Source organism: Rhinolophus sinicus, chromosome 4, assembly GCF_057876585.1.
Source record: "Rhinolophus sinicus isolate RSI-liver-muscle chromosome 4, RSI-T2T, whole genome shotgun sequence".
Classification (NCBI taxonomy): domain Eukaryota; kingdom Metazoa; phylum Chordata; class Mammalia; order Chiroptera; family Rhinolophidae; genus Rhinolophus; species Rhinolophus sinicus.
Genome location: NC_142504.1, coordinates 46515564 through 46534214, shown reverse-complemented (window position 1 = coordinate 46534214; position 18651 = coordinate 46515564). Strand labels below are relative to the sequence as shown.

The 18651-nt window shown below is 38.8% G+C and overlaps 2 protein-coding genes across 4 annotated transcripts in view; one reads left to right on the top strand and one right to left on the bottom strand.

Annotated features, from left to right (window-relative positions):
• The window catches only part of CCDC146 (coiled-coil domain containing 146), a 129714-nt gene that overhangs the window by 38692 nt on the left and 72371 nt on the right, over positions 1-18651 (top strand). The window lies entirely within an intron of this gene.
• FGL2 (fibrinogen like 2) lies at positions 11469-17694 on the bottom strand. Its single transcript, XM_019744546.3, has 2 exons — positions 16987-17694; positions 11469-14808 (listed from the first exon to the last, which is right to left on the bottom strand). Exons 1-2 carry the CDS (start codon positions 17597-17599, stop codon positions 14102-14104), a joined length of 1320 nt encoding a protein of 439 aa, XP_019600105.3. The 5' UTR covers positions 17600-17694; the 3' UTR covers positions 11469-14101.

Here is an 18651-nt window from a genome sequence, read left to right as displayed (position 1 = left end):
ACTAAAGATGGAAGCTTACGGATCAAAATAAATAGTGCCTTTTTCAATTAAAATCTATTATATATCGGTGGACAGGACGAGAGTACTCTTGTCTGTTGGGTAGATTCTTTGGGGAATAAAGCAGAGGGGAACAGGATTGGGAATTTGGCTACAAAGGTACTATCAGTAAATGAGTCAGCAGTAATGAATACTTGCAAATTTGGCTAAAATGGGGCAATCGTTATAATTTTCATTAGGCAAGCAAGATTAAGGTCTCAGTAGTCAAGTAATGAGATACAAGCCATTCTAGGAAGTTAAAGAACAAAGTATCAGAGAGCCAGGTAATAAAGTTTCTTTCAGCCATGAGATTAGTTTTTTTTCTTTTGAACTATTTTTTAATATATAAAATATGGCATAGTACAAAAATTCAAAAGGTACAGAATAGTATACTGTAGAAAGTAAGTCAGCCTCCCAACCCATCCCACAATCCACAGCCCTCCTGCCCAGGAGACCGTTATTAAGTCTCTTCTATAGCCTTACAGAAGTCTATGCACAAATAAGCAAGTGGTAGTATAATATACACACTTGGTTTTTTTCACATAGATATATAATTATTATATTGTAATGTTTGTACATAGTATTATACTTCAATGCATGGAGCATACTTTAACTGATTCCCTGTTATAAAACATGTTGGTCATTTCCAATCTTTTTCTATTCTGACAATGAGACAGTTAATAGCCTTATGTATGCATCATTTCACACTGGAATAATCATAATAAAAGGACAAATTTCTAATAGTGTGATTGCTGGATCAATGGGTTTGCTCACTTTTAAAAGATTTTAATTGTGGAAAAATATACATATCATACGTAAAATATACCACCTTAATTATTTTTAAGTGTACAGTTCAGTATTGTTAAGTATGTTTACATTGTTGTGCATCCAATATCCAGAACCTCTCATCTTGCAAAACTGAAACTCTATCCCCATTAAACAGCAGCTCCCTATTTCCTCCTCCTCTCAGACTCTGGCAACCATCGTTCTTGTCGTGTGGGAGACCCTGCTCGCTGCGCCATTTGTCGTGCGCGGAGGCCTTCTCGCTTTTGTCGTGCGCGGAGGCCTTCTCGCCGCGCCATCGCGCCATCTTTCAGGCGGGGCGGCCTGCGGGGTCTCTGCTCCTGCTCCCCACACAAGAACGCAGGATATGGTGAGGCCGAAAAGGAACACCCACGGAGCCATAGGTAGGGGAATCATACCACTATGGTCTCACTGGAGGCTGGGCCCACCGGACGCCGACCTGCCGTCTGCTTTTCCGCCGACCGACCGACCGACCGACCGACCGACCGACGACTCTCCTCCACTCTCTCGACTCTGTTCCTCTCTCGGCTCTCCTCTTCCGCTCTCCTTGGCCCTCCTCTTCCGCTCTCTTCGGCTCTGCTCGGCTCTGCTCGGCTCCTCGGCAATCCTTCGTAGCCGCAGCAGTTATACCAGCGGCCAATCGGCTAACCGGCCACAGCCGACGGCCAATCAGCCACAGCCGACGGCCATTCACCACCCGAGCCAGTACCCCTCCACGTGAGGCCGAGAGCCTGTAAACTACTTTCTAGGGCTCTGTCCCCACAGTTCTACTTTCTGTTTTATGAATTTAACTGCTCTAGATACATCATATAAGTGGTATCTTACAGTATTTGTCTTTTTTGTGACTGGCTTACTTAGCAAAACATCTTCAAGTTTCCTACGTGTTGTAGCATGTGGTAGGACTTCCTTCCTTTTTAAGGCTGAATAATAGTCCATCAGATGTATATACCACATTTTTTTATACATTCATCTGTATAAAAACTTGGGTTACTTTCACCTCTAAGCTATTATTAATAATGCTACTATGAACATGGTATATACATATATATCTTTGAGATCCTACTTTCAATTCTCTTAGATATTTACCCAAAAGTGGAATTGCCGTATTGTGAGTTTGTGCATTTTGAAATTTTGTTTTTACTCCTAAGGTGTTCTCTATTGATGTTATAATAATTTATATTCCCACCAACAATAAATGAATATTTCTTTACTCATACCAGCACTGTGTGCTATCTAACTTTTTGATCCTCGTCACTCTAATAGGGGAAAAAATGTATCTCATCATAGTTTTAATGTACATTTTTCCTAAAACAAATGGAATAGAGTTTCTTTTCATGTGTTTAAAACTGTTTTAAAATGTAGTATATTAATAGAAAATGTGAGGCATAGGAAGGCCAACGGATCAGGAGATGATTGCCACTGAAATGATAGTTTATCACAGATGCTAAGAGAAAGGTGCACGCCATGTCACAGTGGACAGCATAGAGAAGCACTGGTCGCTCGGGAGGAAGAGGGAGAGGAACGAGCTGTGGGCAGGAACCTTTCTTGTGGTTTCCTTGGGAAGGAATGGCTGAAGCAAGGTCAGCAGGCGTAGGATTGGCTAGCTGGAATAATTTCAGTGGGTTCTGGGGCCTAGGAGATGACCCCCATTATTTGGTACCTGGCACTGGGGTCATAAAGGCAGGTGTACAGTGGCCTGAGGGTGAGAGAGCCTGATGGAGGAGATGGCTGAGAGTGTGGACTCTGGACTTGGTTTGTACTTGAAAAGTGTGTCCCCAGGAGGAGGACTCCTCTGGGGTGGAGGATGGGGTGTGCAATGAGGAAGGCAGGAAGCCATGGCAGGGTGACTCAGACACCTTATCAGGTCGTCTAGAACAAGGCATATCTGGCATAGTCATGTAGGGCAGATATTAAAGCACCAACTTTACAGAAGCTATTATGGAAGCATGGTTAATACAAAGACCCATTTGTACTTCCTTTTTTGTGTGTGTGAATTCTATTCACATCTTTTTTTCCCATTTTTCTGTTGTGTAGCTTTTTCGTATAGATTCATAGGAGCTCTTTATACATTTAGAAAGTGGGCCTTTGTGTATACTATGCATTGCAAAAATCTTTCAGTTTGTTGGATTTCATTTGAGTTTGCTTTTTTTCTCCATGTGGAAAATTTTTTTTTTTATGTGATTTTCTTTTACAGCTTCAGGATTTTGTGTCATACTTAACAAGACCTTTGTTACTCTGAAGTGATAAATTTGTTTCCTGTGTTTTCTCCTAGTATACTGATAGTTTGATTCATCATATTTTAACCTTTGTTCTATCGGCATGTCTGTTGGTGTAAGAGGAAACAAAAAGGAAATGCCAGCAACAAGCTTAGAACTTAATGCTAAGTCCATTATCCTCCGAGGCAAAAGTTCTTTACATATCTTAGCCCATACATACCTGGCTGGAGGCCAACAGCACATCTGGGTGGCATCAGAGATATGAGATAATGGGGTACAAGAATTACTGGGCATCAAACCTCGGATTAGGAAGACAGAAATTTTGCTGTCCATAAAGACTATGTCTAAGAATGGACAGGCTCAAAATGTCTTAAATCTTAATGATTTGGAAAGAAAATCTCTGATGGTCAGGGGTAGGGGAGTAGTTCAGTAAAAACACATGTTCGTTCTCGCTCTGCATGTACCAGCCATGCAGCCTTCAGCAGGTCATTAATGTTCTCTGCGCCTGACCTTACACGGAGGTTACACTTCTCAGCCTGTGAGCCGTCAGGGGTCCCTCACTACCTACCATGGTGGTTTTCACCTTCTTTTAAAATTCCTTTTATTATCACTTTCTTCCTGTAGAAACTTACACAGAAGCACAGCATGTAAAACAGGTTTGGATGTAGTGGGTGCAGAGCTTAAGGTCCCCTGTCCTCTCCCCTTCACATCTACTGTCACCACCAGCACCACGGCCCCAGGCCCTCTGAGGCCCCACTGGGAACCCCCATGCTCTGTATAGATAGCTTGGGGACTGAATAAATGATCCCCTTCTCTCCCACCTTCAAACCCATCTCAGCACAGCCAAAAGGAAACACACCAGCTTCTAGAAAGCCTTGGAAATAAATGTGACTACGAGTATATTGAAGGGCCCTTCAGGAGTAGAGGAGGGAGTTCCGCAGCACCGTGCCACAGACTTCCTACAATTCCTCTTCACAGCAGACGCCTCTCCCACACCTCTTTGGTCCCCTCTTTCAAAGCTCCTCCAGAAGCTTGTTTTCCTGCCCCCAGGCTGTTTTCACCCCTCTGTGTTTCCATCCACCTTCTTGATATGTTTGACCATGTCATTATTTTGTAAAACAATCTTCATTGTTCCTTCCAGTTTTCCTTCCCACCAGTAGCCTATCATCACTTCACAGGCCCAGGCACAAAACTGAGCATTCAGTATGTGGCAAGGGAGATTGCAGAAACTTAGGTTTGATTTTCTCTGCTCTACCAGAAGGATTAAATGTCACCTTTTTGACCTTACAGTTGCATCCCTCCACTCCAGTCTGATCCACAATTCCTTTCTTCCTTTCCTTACCGTCCCCTGCCGCATACCCTCCGCTCCAGCTAAACTAGATGTATTGCTGTTTTCCTACGTAGCTCCTGATTTTCCCGCCTGCTGATGCCTTTGCTCCCCCTGCACCTAGCCCAGGAGTGCACGCCTCCACATTTCTGTGCTTCAAAATCCTATCCATCTTTCAAGGACAGCTCAGATCCCACCTTTTTCTTGAAGCATCTCAATTCCTGTTTCTGTAACCTCCCTACATTGTGCTTGTACTTACCTTAGACCACTTATCATTTTCTTTCCTGTTTGTTTAACTAACCGAGAGTATGCTATTCCTGTTGATATTCCTTGCAAACTGTTAGTTAGCTCACTGTTGTGCATGTAGCCATGCCGTTTTCAAAGGAATGGCGTACATGGTAATCACTAAAGCCCTCCATCAAAATAATCACACTAGTGAATCACTATTTTACAAGGCAAACTCAAAAAGGAGAAATTTCTTCCACATTTCTGAATGTATTTTCCACATCAAGTCCACTTAAACTCTCAGATATTTAAATGTTTGTTAGAATTATCATACCAAATTAGAACCATCGTGCATATATTCCAGTTTTATTATTGCTGGCTGAATTTCCAAAGGGATATGCAGTGGAGAAGCGGTGATTTTCAAATGTTTCTTGAAAACAAAACAAAACTTTTTCTTTAACAGAAATTGAAAGTGGTGCCCCAAGATATAAAACAAAAGCAGAACTACTCTAGGTGAACAGTGTTTTGTGCATCAGACATTCTCCTGGCTTTTCCATATTCTTGAAATATGTCCGCAGAACTTTAGGGTTGCTGAGGACACAGTTTGAGAACCCCTCCTCTAGCAGTTCAGCATGTTACATACCAACATTATATTCATCATAAAAGTAGCAGTCTTCCTGTCCAACTTCCATAACTGTCCATGATATCAGAGCTTCTCTAGATTTCTAATTGTTGACTTATCAGACAAAGACAAAAATTTTACTTGATATAAGATAAAACTAAAAAAGTCACCTTCACCAACAACATTCATTTGTAAATTACATTCACATTTTCAAAGAATTGTTGTATGTAACATGAAGATAAGCACTTTGGTGTTTACACAAGAAATCCTTCGACTTCCAAGGACTTGCAAAGTGCTTTGAACTTCAGCAAAATGTTTTCATCAGTGAGTTCTGCCATGTAACCATGGAAGTAAAATAGTGTTTTGGACAGCAGGCAAACTTGTTTGCCTTTTCTGTCTGTGTTGTTAATAAATTCTGACTTAGCGGCAGGAAGAAAATAAATTTTAACCACTAGGTTAAGTAGGGACAATAACACACTTGGAAACTACATTAATTTTTGAAATATCGCCAATCAACAGAATATTATGTAGTTGTTTTGATAAGATACAAAAAGAGATGTTTCACCTTAATGCTAAGATTTCATTGGAATCACTTAACAGATTTACACAGAAAGTCAGAGTAGGGGTGATACTGAGATTTGCGTGTGTATGTTTCACCGTGGAGTTACCATGGGTAATTTATCATGGAAAATTAGTCCACTTCATGACAAGTAGACCAAGAAAGCCAGGAAAGCAGAAAATGGATAATGCTCCACACGTGATAAATAGAGATAACAGATGTTTGCTTGATTTTTTTTCAGGGAAGACTTTAGTGAGTGTGAAATATTATGTAGCATTAATCTCAGCAGAGATAACACTGCAAATGCTCCTCAGAAGGTGTTTGGCACTTGGCTGGCACTCAGCAAATGGCGGCTGCTTATCATTATTAGTATGTAGAAGCCAGACTCTCTAAACAAAAAATAAAACAGGTTACTTAGATTAACTGAAAAAAATATACTAGCATTACTACTGAATGGGAAATAAATGTAAGCAACTAGTTTTGTGGACCCTTCTTATATAAACTTGCACAGCATAAGCACAAATTATTTGCTTCTGGTAGAAGGTGAAAAAAAACACACCACAATTTCCAGAGATAGAAGCTCAACAAATTTTCAGATCCTGTGTGATCCCAAATATACCGAACCTTTGTATGAGGCCTTTGTAATAGAGAGGCAGTTCATCTTAAACAGTATTATCTGTAATTACTCAGAGAAAATCTTGAATGCTAGAGATTAAATTCAGATTTTGAGAGTTTGGAGAGTTATTATTTGGAAAATATCTTATGCAAAACACTTTAGTAAGCCTATAGCACCTTGCTATGCACATAGTAGGCAAGTGATAAATATTTATTGGATTAAAATAATAAATATAAATGTAATAGTTATTTTAAGGGGCTAAGATAAAGAAGGCTGTTTATTTTCAAATGTGATTTTTTTTCCTTTCAAAAAAAGAGCATATATTTTTAGATGTTTCGTGTAGATTCCTTCTGAAAATGGCTAATAGAATAATTCAGATCTTTTTGAGAGACCATGTGATGCCTGGGAAGATGCTGGTCACAAGTTAGCTGGCGTTTGGTCTCAGTTTTGGTTCAACCCTAGGGCTTTAGGTGAGAGGCAGAATTGAATGTGGTCCTGGGGACAGCAAGCTGCTGACCTGACAGAGAAGCTGTCAAGAAGTAGAAAGAGCAGATTAGAAGGAGCCACGCCACAGGGGTGTGGAGGAGAGGAAAGGCGGTGAAGAAGGAACCATTCAAGGAATAACAGCAGCATTAACAGCATAGAACTGTTCCAGGGGATTTAAAGAAATAAATGTTCTGTTTTATCTTATTCTATTTTATATAGCATTGCTTAAAATAAGCTAGCTATTGACCATGATGGTTTTTGTTGTTTGACTTTTGACTGCCTATAAGAACTGTATATCTGTTTTATTTCCATGGGCAATTTTCCTTGTGTGTTACAGTGTCTGTGTTACAAGTAGCATTTTAGCTTGCATGTGTATCACATATGTACCTGTGTCGTGTGTGTATGTGTGTACCACAAGGAGAGCCAACCATAGGAAAAGGACTACACGCATTTCCACCTGCAGCTGGCCCAGCACTTAGTGAACATTGCCAGTCAGAATTCATTTATAGCTAGCCCAGTGTTAAAACTTGGAAAGCTAGTAGAAACAGAAGATTTAGGATACCTCTAATTTGGATAATTTTTGGAAAATAGTTATGAATAGAACAAGGTTGAAGATCATTAATGTCTCTAAAATAAAGAGAAAAGGAGTAAAAACAGTCTGTTTAACTAAAGGTTTATAATCATAACAAACTGGTACCTTAATGATTTAAAATGACTGTATATGATTCCTCAAATGTGGGCATCACACTGTTAACAAAGAACATTTTTTGGTCTGTAGCCTAGTTCATATTTCTTTTGCTACATGCCTGTGTTCACACGCACACACACACACACACACACACACACACACACACTCACACTCAGTAACCTGCATGACAGCACTCCAGCCTCACAAGATGGTGTCTCCCAGAAGATACGATAGGTCATTGCCTCCTCCCTTCACTGTGGAGTGACTGCCTCACTCTAAAGCAGTGATGTGTAGAAAACTATTTTGGGATACCATAATGGTTTTTAAGACATCTAGTAACTCAACAAAATAGTTGTTGGCAGGAACAAGAAAAAGCACGTCCAAATCTAAAATAATCTAGAGAAAGTATTTGTTCCAGTGGGAATAAATCTCTGCCCTCTCCATAAGGGAGCAGCCCTGGGGCCTCTCAGATGACATAATGACAGGGTGGGTGGATGGGTGGGACAATTGTGATGGTTCCTCTGTATCTCCAACTCTTTCTGTGGATGTCTTTACTCCATGTACACTGTTTACTAGGTTATCTCACGGATTCCCATGGATTCATTACCATCTATATTCCAGCAACTTTCAAATGTAGTTCTGAACCCTAGATGTCTTCCTTGAATGTCCAAATGCCATCCACTTGAATATCTTATAGATATTTGAACTTAGCATGTTCAAAGCTGCTGATCCCCGCCCCCCACATTGCAATCAGCCTCCCCCTGCAGTCTCCCCCATCTCAGTTAACAGCAGCTCCCTTCTTCCTAGTTGCTCAGGCTAAAATCCTGTCGTTTTGGTGATGCCTCTCATCTTTTCACCATCCGCCCTGCTCTTTGATCAGCAAATGCTGTCAGCTTAAAGATCCACTTCCCTCCAACTTCTGTAGTGCTTTCATGATCTCTCTTCAAGATTATTGCTAACAACATCAAACTGATGCTTACCCTTCAATCTTGTCTCCAACAGTCAACAAGAGTGGTGCTTTTAAAACGGGGTGAGATCATGTACCTCCTCTGATCAAAACCCTGTGTCTCTTACCTACTCAGAGTAAGACACAAATCCTCTCCAGGACTTACTTACAAGGTCCGGATGATCTGGCAGCCCCCACCCCCACTCTTACTTAACCCCAACTCCCTAAACTCTCTGATCTCTCCTGCTAAGCCACCCCCACTCTGTACTGTCTGCTTTTCCTACACTGGCCTCCTTGCTGACCCTAAAACATGCCAAACACTTTTGCACCTTGTGCTGCCTTCGCTTGGAACACACTTCTCCCAGATACCTGCCTGTCTTGTTCTCTCCTATCTTTAAGTCTTTGTTCAAATGGCACCTCCTCAGAGAGGTCTCCCCAGCCCACCTCTATAAAATAACACCTTCTCTGATACCCCTTCTCTCCCTTACTCTGCTGAATTTTTATGACATTTATCATGTATTGTTTATTTATTCATCTCCTCTGATGAAATATAAACTCCCCAAGTACAGGGTATTTTTTTGTTTATTTGTTTTTTTCTGTCTGTTTGGGTCGCTGATATATCTTTGTCTTCCTTCAAGACTGCCAGCACATGGTAAGTGTTCAATAAATACTTTTTGAATAAATTACAGCTAAATCCACTCCAACATTTCTATCTCCATAAGTCTTTTAGTTCCAACACATTTCTGGCTTCTCAACTTTAGTTAACATGAGCTGCTGTTGAATCAGGTTTGTGTTAATTAATCTGATAGCAAACTATTAGAACCAAACACATCTGCTCACATTAGCTCACTGAATTCAGAATTTTTGGTAAATATACTTGTATCAATGATTTCAGTCACATATGAAATTCTGTTTTTCTTTCTTAGTGAAGCGACCTCAAAATCTATCTCCACACGTATTCCCCAGTTTACATATTCCTTTACATCTGCTGATGTAAAGGAGCAAAGTCGTGTAAAAGCTTCTCTTATGATTTGACTTTATAATTGACATCAGGGCATGTCCTGGTTACAGATCTGGAGATGGTGAGCAGTGGGATGAAGGAGCTGAGAGGAGAATTAAGGTTGATTTCTCAGGAGAAAAAGCAACAGAGCCGTAGGGACCACTTCAAGGAGCAAGGGAGGCTCAGTCACATTTGGAATTTCAGGGGGCCTCTGAGTTCTCCAAATACACCCAATTTCCCTCATTTCTATTCTCACTTCCAACTCTTCCCCACCAATAAACAAAAAAACCTGGCAAAGCTATGTATCACTAGATGTTGCAACTTGGCAACTCACAAAATGAGATTAGTTTGGATTCAGCCAACTCTGCCTGTTACCTCTGGGGAGAGGGAGGAGATTGGAAGTGAAGGTGGTTTGCAAAGGGTCTTTAATCTGTAATCTTAAGAAATTAAAGCGTTTGTGGATTTTTTATGATTAAAATTAATTTCAAAATTACAATACAGTAAAGAAGTATGAAAAATACTTTTTTTCTTTAGGAACTCAGGTAGAACAATCACTGTCCGGCCCAGTACAGCCATATTCCTCTGCGTGGCATGTACCCAGAAGCATGTCCCAGAACCCCTTCTAGAAGTTTGCCATTGTTATGTGCACAATCCTATAGTATATACGTGATCTCATCTTCCCGTATCTCCCCTGGCTTCAGTCACTTCTCACCTGTATTTACTGTCTCCCAAATCCTCTGATTCGACAGCATCCACTCTTGCCCCAACTACTATAACTCTGGCTTCTTTAGACTACAGCCCTTCCTCTATGGTAATATATGCATGAACCACTGTGAGAAAAAACACTCCTGTCTCAAATATCCTTTACATCTTAGACAAACAGATTGATTTCAGGGTAAAACCCAGACAATTGTTGAACAATGTAACATATAATAAGGAATATATAGAACCAAAGAGGAGAGGTACCAAATTCCTCCTGATGTCATCAGAGAGGACTGCCCGTAAGAGATAACTGTTTTTGATGATAATAATGATTATGACGATGATGACGATATATGCAGATGAGCATATGTTCTAGGTACTTTACATATGTTATCACATTTAATCCTCTCATTAACTCTAACAGGGAAATTCTCTTATCTCTATTTTATAATTGAAGGGAAAAAAGAACAGTGAGATTAAGTGACTCTTTGCCCACGATCACACAACTTGCAAATGGTGGAGCTGAAATTCAAACCTAGCAAGTCAGGCTCCTGAGTCCCTTCTCTCAATCATGGGTGAGAAGACAAAACTCAGCGTGGGTTGAAGATGGCATCCAATCTAAACCAAGGGAACGGTATACACCAAGTAATGAAAGAACATGGTTTGCTCAAAAACAACAAGGCATTCAGTGGGTCGGGAGTGTGAGTAGTGGTAGAGAAGGACATTGAAAGGGTAGGCAGAAACCAGTTCACTAAGGGGCTTGTTTGCTGGATTTTACCAGATAGGAAATGAGGGGTTGTTGAAATGAAAGGTTTTAAGGACAACAAAATGATCAGAATTGTATTTTTGAATAATCCTTCTGGCAGTGATACGGAGGATAAATTGGTATAGATTGAACCTGGAGGCACAGTTTACTACTAGGAAGCATTTGCATTATCCTGAGGAGATGGTGGGGTCTGAACCAGAGCAACAACATTAATGATGGAAAAACAGGCGATTGAGTTGAATGCCGCAAAATGAAACTGAAACTTGCGTATTTCAGATATGTTAACAGTATTCAAATAGAGGAAATAAGATAGTGGTATCCCTGTGTTTGCCTTGGTCTTCCTGTTAATGAAACAGTACTCATTAAAATCTTCAAAGAGTCAAAGGTCAGGTAAACATTATACAACTTTCCAGACAGGAGTAATATAAATATTATTTCACAGACAATGTTTCCGCATCGAAGAAATAAATAGATGTGAAGATTAAATCTTTTATTTTACAGGGTTTTAAAAAGTCAGGAAACAAACTTATTTATACATAAAGGAAAATAAGAATTATAAACAAGATCTTATCATGATGACATTACCCATCACTTTTATCATTAAAACCCTTGTCTGGATAGCCAGTCAAAAATAAGGAACAGCAAATTTTGTTACTAGAATATTTTTATGCTTTGTTTATTAAGCTCTTTGTTTATTAGACAGATTCATTTCGAGCATCACTACTTATAAGACAAATTTGATATTTTTTTCTCAAAGATGAGTGAATCAGTTCCACTTAGAATTTTTAAGGACCCAGTTTTAGTCAACATTTTCAAAGAAAGATAAAGCTCAAAAATAAAGTCTTTATTAAGATAACAAATATTGACCATTAAAATGGAACCAAGACAAGACTCTAAAATAATATATTTGTTAATAGTGAATAACATTTATGAACATTAGCATATATTAGTAAGTAGTTATCTTAAGGTAAAAGACTCTCTTAAATATAATCTATTTCCATCAATGTGTTAAAGATTATAAAAATCTAAAATATATTTAATAACAAGTGACATGAAATTATTTCGTAAAATAATTTCTGTTACAGAATTTTTTATTAGAAAAGTGCTATAAAAGCATAATAGAAAATAAAATTTTGATCCTTTGAAATAAGGTGGAAAGATATAAAGACTAGCTTTTGAGTATTTACATGGATTAATGAATTATATGCCAAATTCTCTTGCAATGATACCTATTTCCTATTAAATCAGTGGACACTCACTATATGAGCTATTTTTCTTTAGAACCGTATTCTGTGAGGAGTCCATTTTTAATCATAGAAATGTTCTTAAACTTATACCTATATCAATAATTATAGAGAGTAAACGAAAATGCCCTTATCTCTAATAAATACATTGTATAATATGAAAATGCTCTTAGTCTTAAAAAAAAAAAGAAAAAAAAGAGAGAGAAATGAAAAGTAAATCAGTTACAACATTAACATTTGCTGCCCTATTGGCTAGATATGCAGCCTTTGAAATCTACAATGATATTTTACATTTCGGTCATCAATTAACTATTTGCATTTCTTTTTAACATTTTTAAAGTATTCATAATACCTTAGTTTTCATTATATTTACCTGAAATTTTCACGTTATATACTTTTTAAAGAATATTTTGCTTCTTTTTTATTAGAATTTCCTATAAAAGGCAATATTTGAAAAATTAACTTTTTACCTAAAGCAACATTATTTTCAAATAATGACTAAACATGCACTTGTGAATATATTTTGAAAACTTGGTTACTGTAGTGGAAACAGACACTATAAATTAAAGGCTGAATGAATGCCTATGATTCACATACAGTATGGTGCATTATTTCAAATTTTATGCTAGAGCATTTTCAGACATGCAGCAGAACACTGCTGTTCTCCCTGAAATGATCCCTTTCTTAAATGATGAAATTTAACACAAATCTTTTGACTATGATACTTGCATTCCAGAATTAATTGATGCATTATAAAAGGTCCAGGTACTTTTGTTTGGTTAAAAAAATAAACACCTATATTTGCATCCTCTGATAGCAAAATAAGCAGTACATCAGTTAGGGTTAAAATATATAATATTTGAACTACTATTCTATGTATTTCAAAATTCATATGCTTTTTACAAATAGATTGATCTATTTGTCCTATAAAACTTAGCTTTAAAGCTGCTATTGCTTTGGATATAAAATTGGCCTTCAGAGTATCATAGAATATAAATAAATGCTTCATTCATTCCCTACCCACACCTACTCCACAAGAAAGCCTACCAGTAGTCTCGCACAGTAGTGAGAAATCTTACATTAAAAGGTACTGGGCATACCGAACAAAGGAAGATAATTTTTATGTTAAAGCAGTTTTCACCAGCAAACATCTAAAGAGTTATAAACTGTGAATGAATTACCTTTAAACCATGGTCTTTAGGGTTAAATTAATTTTCTGAATGCTTTTAGGAGTGACATGCTAACACATTTTAAATGACAAACATTTTACATTTCTTGAATGGTACATGAACAGATTTAATTATATATATATATTTCCCTTTGGCTGGTAACTGAAATGCTGTAGTCTCTTCCTGGCCCAAGTGAAAGCTATAAATTGAATAAGTTTATCTCAGAATGAGGATAAGGGTATTTAGAGACCAAACAAACAAACAAATAAAAAACACCCAAATAATTGTGTGCAGCCCCCAAAGTGTGATATATGTTCAGAAGTGTTTGTCACAGCCAGAATACAAATTGCTTATGTAAAATCTAGCCTGCTGATTAAACAATTATTTTTAAATTATAGCAAGTAATAGAAAACTTTCAATTAATAGAAATTGAGAGATTTGTAAATTTAATGTGTAATTCTCAATCTTCTCAATTGCTTACAAGTACTCATTTGTAAAACAGCATAACAGCAACAGAACACTCCTTTAAAATGTATATTTTTCAGCTTTATTTTAAATGCTGTGTCTCATAAGAACCCACTGCTCAGAGATAAATTTTTAGCCGTGGAAAAGCAGTACAAAATATATTCCAAAGTACTGAAGGAATTAATTGCCCTATTAGGTAATGAATACACAGAGGAATGAACATTAGTGATTTATGGCTTAAAGTGCTTTGGTCTGATCATCATTTTGGCCTTTTTGAAGGAGGACTTGTAGCCACCAGGCTGTGCCTCACTCATACCAGGCCAGGTGCCCCAGAAAATCCCATTACGGACACCTCTGTATTTTTGGTGATAATATTTACCATTTAAGTTTGCAGAAAGACATGCATCAAACCACCAGCCCGAACTGTAGTAGAGCCCACAATTCCCAGAGGGATATCGATCATTGTCTTTATCTGGGGTGGTGAAAAACTTCATGTCATGGTTGTAGTGTTTACTGAAACGTAAGGCATCTCCAGCTGTGCCGTTATAGTTCCCAACGTGTAAACGGTATTTGAGAAACTCATTGGCCACATAAAACTGATCATACAAGGCATAGAGTTTGACACCGTTAAAGTCTTCAAGATCTATTCTTAGGATCATTTCCTTACTCTTGGTCAGAAGATGAATTTTATCATTCCCCAGCCAAAATTCTCTTCTGAGGTTTCCAAAGCCTCTTTTGTAGTCTTGCCATGTTTTGGTGAAGTTGGTGCTACCATCGAGACGCGCCTGCAGTACTGTCCAGCCTCCGCCCATGGTCTCCATGTCACAGTAAACTTCGAAGCTACTGTTTTTGGGATCTGGTGTGACACTGTAGGTCTCACTGCTTCTTTTGCCAATTGTGTAGTACTCAGAGCAATCTTTGTATAGTATATGTTGAACTGAAGGGGGAAGAAAAGAAAGCATTGGGTTTTATTAATATATGCTACGCATCTGAAGAATTCTTTGTATGTTCAAAAGCAGTCTGACAATCCCATCAGTGATGACAACGAATCCTCACTCTGCTAAACTTACTTGAACATATTTAGCAAATGTTTATTAAGGCCTCAGAACAAGAACCTGATGTTACAAAGCAGACAAGCTCTCCAACATACTCTGAGTTGGTAATAATATTGACAGCATTGACAACAAACAACAAAAAGAGTAAATATAAATAATAGTTTTAGTAATTTAGTAATATTTAGCCACATGTTCTAGGCATTCTGCCAAAGGCTGGATAACATTTTCAGACTTACTCTGCACATGAACCTTATGATGTAGATATTATTGCCACTCTGCTGGTAAGAATATTTAGGCTCAGAGAGGATCGGTGGCTTGCCCAAGTTCAGAGAAGCATGAATTGGCAGAGCCAGGACTCAGATCTGGCCCGCTGCAAAGCTTGTTCTTACAACCACCGCATCCCTTTGCCCTCAAAGTCAGATGATTCCAACTCTCCTATTCCATGCATTCAAATGAGGCATGGGCTTTTATTTCCTTCCACCTAAAGGGGCTGATAGCCTCCCATGTCAAAACGTTTTATAGGATATGTTCCCGATGATGTGTTAAAATTTTAATGGACAGCATTGATCATACATTCACATTTATTTTATTTGCTTGACAACTAAATAAAGAAGCTTAAGTAAAACAGAATTTTTTTCAATAATATACCAATATTCTTATTTCAAATTTATTATCCAGGAAAGCATTTAGCCAAATTTCACATGTTTGGTTTCTAGAAAGAAATGACAGGTCATTATGTTCAGGATAAGTGTACTAATCAGTTAACATGGTTCTGTATGAATCAAATACAGGTATTTACTCCCAGGTCATTTTTATAAAACGTTTCTGCCGGTAAGGTAAGTTGAATATAAGCTACTCTGAGGCACACACACACACACACACACACAGAAATGTATTCATGTGTATATAGAATTTAAAATAGTCAGATATTTCCCCAAAACTTTTAGTAGAAAAGTAGACAATAGAATCTAATATGTGCCCAGGTATGTCACCTAAGATGCAGGAGGCCTTCAGACATGGGCTGCCAGGAGTATTAGCAACAGTGGTCCTTGAAACCCCCACCTACCTTCCCTGGCAGCTTCCCTTTGGGAGGGAGCATGCACGAGGTGCTTGTTCCAAACGACCGTGATCCCTGTCCCAGGCACCAGATCCCTTCAACCTCACACTCACTCATGGTAAGTGGAGGTCCTAATGCAGAGGTGGCTTTCCACAGTGTGATAAGACCATAAGCGGCAGTGGTCCCAGGAACTCGGTTGGAAAGCTAGTGCTTGGAGGAACCAGTGCCACAGCGGACAGGCAGTTAGGTTTGTTATCTTTAACATACACTTAGTACAGTTAATTCAGGTGATCTAGATGGTGAGGATGGGTTCTACCTTTACATGCTTAAATTCTAGTTTAAGGTAAAAATGGGAAAGAAGTAGGAATGTATTCCTTCATTTAGTGGCATGTCAAACCTCCCCTTAAAATGTCTTTGTGCCCTTAGGTCTTAAAGCAAAAAGTTGTGCACACACATGAAACCATATAACTGCTTCTATTCCATCTATGAAATCTCCCATTTTCACTAACTATTTGGGATTATGAATTGCAGATTACTTGCTAAAATCTTTCAAAGATCTCTTGTTGCCAAAAGAGAAGAACAGTCAACGGACCGCAAGAAACTGACTTTCAAAGAACAGAGCACAACCGCAAACACTGCCTTATCTTCACTGTTTTCAAACACTTCAGTGAAGACATAAATAAGTTAAATGTTCTAAAACATTAAGAGACTCCATCTATCTACGTCTGTTTATGTGTAGCTCTGGCATCAGCAAAGATCCCTGAAGTTGAAAGTGCTTTCTCATAGATACAGAACTAATTATGATTTTTGTAATTAGGGTCCTGCATCATTTCTGTGGTCACATTTGTAAAGATACTAGTTTTTCCTGTACTACCTTGATAAATAAAAGGCTTGATTTATTTAATCTGTCATTTATTGAACTTATTTGCTCAGGTTAATGGTTATAGACATTGTCCAGCTACATAACATCCATGAACAAATGATAAAGTGTTATTATACATACCTGGACGTGACTGTACTTCTTGATTGGGACACTTGGATGAACATTTGCCATCCAAATTGTTGACCACAAATGTTAGATTTGCCACTTTGTTGTCAACATAATTTTCTATGTTGTTCATATTGACAAGATTCAGCTTCTCCAGGCGACCCTGAAGCACATCGATCTCCTCTTTCGTAGTCCTTAGGTCAGAGGACAGCTTGTTCACCTCGCTCTCTAATTCTCTAACTCTGTTGTCATCAGCCTCTCCCAGAGCTCCTGTGCCAGGTGACAACAGTCCATTTCTGCCCGGCTCTCGGTTGTCATCAGCCTGCAGTTTGCAGTCGTGGCAGCATTTCTTCAGGCTATTTACGATTTCCTTGAGGTTCTGGACTTCTTTGAACACCTCCTCCATCCTGCCGTACTGCTTCGGGAGCTGAACTGTCAGCGGGGGCAGTTTCACCTGGTAGTGGCATTCGCCCCCCTCCTCGCATTTCCCTCTGCTCTCTAGTCTCACCGGGCAGACGTCCTTGGCCGGTTCATCCTTCATTGCTTCTGTTTCATTGTTTGCTGCAACCAGACAACCATAAGCAGCAAGGACAGCTGAGCTCAGCCAGCACCAGGTCGCTGGTTTCATCTTTGCTGCGGCGCTCACCCCAGCAGGGAAGTGTGCAGGGCTGGAGCTGTTTTAATAGCGGCAGCTGCCTGCCTGACTCAGGCTTTCTGTTCTCTGAAAAGGGCGGGACGGCAGCACTTGCATCACAAGTTTCAGAAACTCAGACAAGAGCTTGTTCTCATCAAACGCGGTTTGCCAAACGCTTATTCTCCATCAAAATTATACTCATCGGTATTACTATTAGTTGATCGGAAGCACATATTGAACAAGTTTCATTTTCACCATTTATTTTATAAAGCACAAGAAAAACCTTGGCTTTCAAAATAATTATGCTTGAAGTAAATCATTCAATTGTACTTAACTCCACTGGGAAAAAAATTTAAGATAAGACTTAAGTGCTGGTTATCCAGACTGTCTGAAGAACAAAAATGTTACAAAAATGGAAATGGTCCTTTTTCCTTTTTACAATGGGGCATTCAGGATCCAGTATTTTTCTTCATGTTGGATGTTCAGGTGACATCTTAAGTACTTAATTTTTTTTTTTTTTTTTAATCAAGTGCATCTTTCTGACTCATGCCATGGACTATTTCGAAAAGGGAAGAAAACTGGTAGAGAAAAACGGGGCCTCTTTCTATTCCTCTGACCGTAACATAATGTAGTTGAAATGACTAAATGACTAAAACACAATTCAAAATACACCGTTGTCTTTCTGATCAAAAACAACAGTCTCCTCCTTTGCCCTTTACTATTTTTGTGATTATATTGTCATCTTCCACAGCTGATTTACACAAGTGTAAATCTTTGAAATATTCCTGGCTCCATGCTGATGCTTCTGTCTCCAGGCATCTACCTTCTTTGCCCACTGGCAGCCCTGATAGTTCCACTTCTGTGCTTCTTGCCTCTATAGTGAGTCCCTCTACCTGGTCTCTATGCCTCTTGGTGTATTGCCATCTTGCCCAAAACATGTCAGCACTCATGAGTTTTCAAATTTTTCTTGGTTTCAAATTTTTTCAGTCTTCAAACTTTTCTCCTCAGAGACTGAGGGCAGGAAGGGGGAACAGCTTCAGTTGGAG

What these genes read in the sequence shown, in the direction of transcription:
- FGL2 (XM_019744546.3), bottom strand. Translation starts at nt 17,599, where the DNA reads ATGAAACCAGCGACCTGGTGCTGGCTGAGCTCAGCTGTCCTTGCTGCT. An exon ending in AGAAGTACAGTCACGTCCAG is followed by an intron (nt 14,809 to 16,986) that starts GTATGTATAATA and finishes TTCCCCCTTCAG; the next exon opens with TTCAACATATACTATACAAA.